Here is a 6955-nt window from a genome sequence, read left to right as displayed (position 1 = left end):
ATTCCTGCTCATTGCCTGCCTTTATAGATTTCATTCAGGTACTATACACATCTTTTCATCCTTTAACATGCAGGACAATAATCATCACACATCTATATAAGGATTTTCTCACAAGAAAGCATTTTGTCACTTGCAACCATCAAAAAAATCTCTTTGAAAATTCTGCACATTTCAAATTAGTTCATATATTAAAACAGTATAAGAAAATTAAAATTATACATTTACTTGAATGCTTATTTCACTAAGCATGAAACTGAAAAAATAAGAAATCACAAAACTCAAGATACTTAAATTGACATTTTATTTATAAGCCAAAGAAAATCCATGTATTAAAAGGAATATTTTTAATGCAAAAATGACAACCTTGAAAACTGCAAAGCAGCTAGGAGAGGCCATTCTCTTCTCTTAGAGGAGGTTTTTATGTTATTTTAAATGTACTATATAATAGATTTTAATACTAAATCTTGTTTTTACATAATACCACAGTGCTTTGTACAGAATATAAACATATTTATGTATATCATTAACAACATTTTAAATGACATCATAATAATCAGATATACTGTATCTTCATTTCTGTTTGCATTATATTTTCCAGCTGCTGGTTTCAGAAAATTACCACTAGAGTTCTTTTCCTCTTCATGCACAGCATACAGTAATTTGCAAAGTCAAGCAAGGATGAAAATGTGATTGAAATATAGGAATTTGTCTAATGAAAAGTGTTATTGCATTATAAATTATTGATAGAATGCTTTCAGAACTCTGTTCTTGGATGCTCTTTCTTTTAAAGAGAATATTCTATCAGAGGCACAGCTAGTCTAAGGATATGTTTGCTTTCAAATATGTTATCCCCTTGGCACTGCAAAAAAATATTAAATATAATAATTTAAGAGCAAATTCTGCAGTCCCTCTTCATGAAAAAATGTCACTGTATTTAAAAGGATTGCATATGTGGGGATCATGGGCTATAGCTCTGTTTTTATGTATCCCTAGAACTCAAACCAAGCATTACATGTTTAAAACTAATGGCTATTTGGAAAGCAGCCTCATGCATGCCTATGTAACTGCTACATCTATAGTTCAGCAACATTGCATTTGCAGTGTTTATACTGTTTATAACAGAAAATGTCACTCCAAATTTCTGCTTTAAAATGAAGCTCGTACAGTTTATTGATTACAATCTAAGAATTTCTCTCTTAACTCTGAAGTCAATGACCAGGGTATGTTAAATGATTTATATCAAATGGACACTGATAAGAAAAGTCCTTGAAAACATCATTGGCTGCAACATCCATTTGTTAAGCGCAACATACTGCTAAGTGCAAGCTCAGAGTTTGAGACTAAATACAGGTGTTTGGTCCTCTGGCCACGGAAAACAGAGCAGAAAAGAGAAGCAATACCAGCCTTAGGCAATCATGGAACTGGGAGCCTCGTTCGCTCCAATCGTGCATTTAATCTTCAAAAGTCTGTAGAATAACAGTTTTTCTTTATTTCAAAATAAAAATATCATGAGAAACTTACTCTCTTTGATTTGCATGCAAGGGGGACATTCCCAGAAGAGTATCAGTGCTCATCTGTAGCTATCCCAAAATAGGCACCACACAAGCACAACAAAATTTGTCCATTAGCAAAACAATGCAACGCTGACTCAATGTAATGAGACATGAGAAAATAATATTGAAGTTTCTATTTTGCAACACTTTACTCTGGCCATTCATTTATTTTCTCCTACCTGGCCCATCCCAGTCATCTGTCTCCACAGCAAGTTGCCCTGGTTTCTCTGACCGTGCATCACCATCTGATTCCGCTGCCTCCTGGCTACCCTCTTCATCTCCTGATGAAAGGAAACCAAGGAAACATATAAAATGTAAACCATTCTATAATGTCAGCTGAATCTCCACAATATAAGAAAAAGTTCCTGATGCGATAGAAAAATAATATGGCTTGAACTTGTAAACATCTGTGAATTTCAGCAGAGGCAAATAACTATTTAAATAGGGTCTAATTCTTCCTACCTCGCTAGCAGCTAAATCCTGGAAATCAATAAAGGCACTCACAAAATGTATTCACTAATTTGGAGTGACACAGACTTTATCCCTTACCCAACCTGCTCTTCAAAGCAGGGTAGGCCCAGGAACACCAGTGCAGAATGAGGAGCAGCAGCCTAACCACTCCCCAACCAAAGCTCTGAAGTATCTCAAGGTTAAGTATTCACTTAAATGATTCCCTGAAATGGGATTCCCTGAAATTATGGTTTAGGCATCATATGTTCTAATGTAGATCTCTACTTTGTGACATTCAGAAGGGTGCAAAATTTCCCTCCAGGCTTTTAGTTACCCGTAGTCCCCAAATCATCTTGCATCAAACCTCAAGCACCACATATGTGATTTTTCTGATGTATTTTAGTCTTTCTATTTTTGGGAAGGATTTAAATGCCTGCCTAGATTCAGCAAGATAAAGTTAATAACTGAATTTTGCATTTTATAATAAATTGTCTTAAACATATAACTAATATAAGTAGATATTGCCTGGAAAACTGCAAACACTGAGACAATGTTAACGTTTTTAAGGACGGTACCTGCAATATTAATTGATTACTGCATGTGAAATAAGCTCAAACTGAGATCTAGACAAAAAGCTGCAAACCAAGATACTTTGGAATTCAGAGTGAAAACAACCTGAGTGAATTTTATGGCACAGATGTTCACACAAAATACTCTGGCTGTAATAATGTGCCAAGTGACATGTGTTGGAGTGCTTATTCAAATGAACAGTTAACTGTTTTTATTGTATCCTAATGATATTAAATCCAAGGAAAGTTTGCATAGGAAGACATTCTAAAGCACAGAAAATATCAAAGCTGAAGCACACAGATTGTCAGTTTAAGACATTTTTAAAATATGGTTTTGTATAAACTTGTGACGAATATAAAAATATTAGTCTTTTAAAACTAACTGCTGTAGTAATAAAACCCTGAAAATGAAATAGCCTTGTTGGTTTGCAGATCAGAAAAAAGGTGAAAAAAATGAAGCATTAATAGTAAGGAGTTATTTGTATTTTTCATTGTTTTCTTTTCTTATTAGCAACAGAGATAAAGACACGTGATTACAAACTACAGGGCCAAATTCATATATGCCATCAGTGGAACTACACCAATTTTCATGAGTTGAGGATGAGTCACCATTCTCAGTGACTTGATTATATGCTATACAACAGACCCAACACTATTTTTCTTCAGCCTTATATGAGAACATACGTGCAGTAACACATATATCCTTCTTTTTGTCGATGAAACAAAGCAGTCTATGAAATAGCAACATGCACAGCCAGTGAAGAATTTATGCTTGATATCAACTCCAACCATTGTTATAAATGTACTAAAATAGGGTTTTTCAACCTTTTTTAACTAGCATACCCCTTCTGGTGGCAGTGGCCAGATGCGGGACAGGTTGGGGGGCTCACTTACAGTGGCTGTCACAACCACGCACTTCCCTGAACTCCTGCACCCCACTTTCCCACAGTTGGTCACACGTGTAGCTCCGCAGGCTGCTGATGGGCCTCACACCCAGCCAATCATGCACCGCCCATCAGCAGCCTGTGAAGCCGCATGTGCGACCAGCCATGGTAAAGTGATGCATGGCAGTGGTGCAGGGCGGTGGGTGGCAACAGCAGCCACAATGAGCAAGCCCCCCACTACATTTGGCCAGCCAGGCAGCGCCTATGTGGCCCACAAAGGGGCACTGCTGCCCTCACCTCCCCTGTCCCCCAGCCCTGCTCCTAGGAGGCAGTGGCAGGGGGTAGTGGGTGGCAGCACAGGGTGGTGGGTAGCAGTGATGGTAGCAGCCGCTGTTTGCAAGCCCTCCTACCCCATGTTTGACCACAGAGGGGTGCTCCTGCTCTCCTCCCCCCACCCTGCTCCTGGGAGTGGGCACAGAAACACACTCCCCCCACCCCATCACCATTCAGGGCAGCGGCCTGGCAGCCAATCAAGAGAGCGAGCTGGCATGGGGGTGGAGAGGTGCCATGTGTAGGGTACGTCCACCCGGGCATCCCCCCTGTGACCTTTCTAAGTATCCCTAGGGGTATGCATACCCCTGGTTGACAAGCCCTGTACTAAAATACAAATACCTAATTGCACAGAAATTTAAAGCTCAAGGAGACCATTATGGAAGACAACTAACCTGACTTCCTTTATAACACATGCTATATAATGATACCTAGTAATTTCTGAATCAATTTCAAACACTCTAAATCAATCAGAAATTATCCATTAGATAACTTTAAAGACTTTAACAGTGAGGAATCCATCATATCTCTTGTAATCACCCTTGTTTCAGTGGTTAATTATTCATATTAAAAAACGACCCTGTTTCCAGCTTAAATTTGTCTAGAGTTAACTGAACCTTGTTATGCTTCTGTCTGCTACACTAGACTCAAGAGCTGAGTAGTATTCGATACTTCTTCAGGGGTAGGTTATCTGACTGCTGCCAAACCAAAGCTAGTTTGCTCCAAACCACTCTGGCTAAGTACAGATAGTCAAGAAGCCTGAGGCTGAATTAGTTCAGCCTTTGCAGGGTAGTCTAAGCTCCAGAGATTAAACTGAGAATGAAGAGACATTCACTTTTGATTCAGGAAATGCAGTGCAGTGGCTCAGGCTAGAAGCCATGGGGCACTAGAGTACACATCCCAGCCTGCCAGCTACTGCCAAAGGGAAGGGACTGAAGCTCCAAGGTTTTTCCCCACTCCCTGCTCCAGCAGAGTGGGCATGGCCAGGCCCCAGTCCTGGACTAGCACCTGGAGGGTGGGGGTGGGTGGGGAAAAAAGGTAGCGGCATTGAATTCATACAAGCTTGAACAAGAATAGTCCTTTCTCTGAAGTGACCGTGTATTAAACGCAGCAATTTACAACCTTAAGCACACAACAAAGAACAACCAAAAGTCTTCGCCTAAGCTAAGATACAGCCCAGTAAAACACAGTGAGAACACAAACAACTTAGTCTAACTTGAAATGGAATGTAATAAACCAAAAAAACAAGAGACAGCCTTGCATATGTCTTATGTAATCCTGAGGTATTGAGCCTGGTATTCAGGAAGTCCTTCTTGGAGAATGCGCAGGTGTGGAGGTGCTGGAGTGGAGATCCCACAGGCCTCATCTCTACTTAGGACTTTTACAGGGGCACTTGAGCCCCCTTCTCCCCCTTGGGTGCCTTGATATTAGTATGCTTGTCACCTATAGCACCTTTGGCAGCACTCTCATGCATTCAGTGTCTTTTGTCTCTTCTTAGGTATTCCAGTCTCCCACCTTTTCCAGGTTCTGCTGTATAACGTAAATGTAGCTCTTTGCTTTCTTTGGCCACACCAGCCCAAGTAGTCTGGCACCCTCTCCTGTTCCCTTAGCTCTGACTCCAGCACATATACGTGATGATTGTGCCAGGTGTTTCCCAACACCTCCCAGTCTTGTCCTGCAGGGCTTGGCCTTATGCTTACAGGCGGCAGGGAAACAGTCCCTCCACTCCTGGTTCCCCAAAGTCTTCCCCCTCCCCCAGGGCCTGGGGGAGCTGAGGGGAATTAAGCCCCCGTCCTCTCCCCTTATCACCTGCTTGCTTGCCTCAGTCTCTGCCAGACGTGGAAGGGGGTGGAGTCTCTGGTCTCCTGTCAACCCCCTATCTACTGGCAGTTCCTCTTAGGCTCTTTGCCTCACCCACCCCTGCCACCCTGAGCCCTGCCTCTAGCCCCCCGCCCCCTCTGCTCCAGCATCAAGTGGGGAATTGCCTGGCAGGGGCTGTCCCCCACCCCCACACAGACCCAGCTGCAGCCCCCAACCAAGTTTCCCACCCTCATCCCCTTCTCAGCCAGCCCTCACTGCTCTGGCTAGGGAGCAGAAGGGTGGGGCCAACCCTGCTCTCTAGAGCAGACAGCACAGCCCAGTCCAGCCCAAGGCTGCAAAGTATCCTGGGATGTGGGGGGACTGTGATTTAACTTGAACCAGGAAGGGGTCTTGGACAGAAGTTTCATAAAATGGTTTGACCCAAATCATTAAATCTGATACTACATTCAACCAGATTTATCTTAAACCAGTTTTGGCCATTTTGAAACTGGTTTATGTGCACTGTGCTTATGTTCTGTTACAGGTTTAAACCCATTTCTGATCACTTAAACCAGTTTGTGTGTAACTTCTGTCTCTGGCCTCTAAGGTACTTATTATTGTGGATTGTTTTGAGACTGAATTTCACTTTTCTAATTCAAGATTTGTGTTCATGTTACCTTTATCTTTGAAAACTTTTGTCTCCAAACATTTTTTATGAAAGAAAATGTGGGTTTTTTTCCAAGTCTCCAAAAAATATGGTGTGGTATTGAACTGTGTGGTCTCAAATGGAAGAGAAGCAACATGTGTGCACACCACCCTCCTCCCCTCCCACCCCTTTTTCATTCATCCCCAAAAATGAAAGTTTTGTCAGGTTAGAGCATATAAAAATACACATCATAAGCATTTCCTAAGAATGGAAATTCTTAAGCAAATTTAACGAAGAAGTCAACACTAGGGCTTTAGCTATAATTAACAAGAGCCTGGTGTTCCTTTTACTTATCCCCAATTTTATCCACTCAGAGATCCTCTGACTTCACTGCAGTTACTCCTTATTCACATTATACAGGTAAAGGAATTTCTTTTTCCTTTGTTGCTTTATAATTTTGATTTAAGCATGCTCTTAATTTAAATGCTTCTAGTAAACATTTGGGCCCCCTCTACACATTACAGGTATTGTGGAATTAATTGGTTAACTGTACAATTACCTGGAGACCAGCTACATGTGCAAAGTAGCTATCAGGCAATAAAAAGATCCAACCAGCTATAAAATTAAACCTTGAAAATGTGTACTCACTTTAGAGTTGGTTGCTACTGAGCTTTAATATTCACAAGTAGTAGGGTCAGCAATAAATCACAAAGCCCTAGGGAT

The 6955-nt window shown here is 41.2% G+C and overlaps 1 protein-coding gene across 1 annotated transcript in view; it reads right to left on the bottom strand.

The window, feature by feature from the left end:
• ZFPM2 (zinc finger protein, FOG family member 2) overlaps positions 1-6955 on the bottom strand; it is a 342557-nt gene that overhangs the window by 318610 nt on the left and 16992 nt on the right. Inside the window, 1 exon segment of the mRNA XM_025202018.1 lies at positions 1733-1834. Within this exon segment, the coding sequence (XP_025057803.1) occupies positions 1733-1834 (102 nt within the window).

Source organism: Alligator sinensis, unplaced genomic scaffold, assembly GCF_000455745.1.
Source record: "Alligator sinensis unplaced genomic scaffold, ASM45574v1 scaffold20_2, whole genome shotgun sequence".
NCBI lineage: Eukaryota > Metazoa > Chordata > Crocodylia > Alligatoridae > Alligator > Alligator sinensis.
This window is presented reverse-complemented; position numbering and strand designations above follow the sequence as displayed.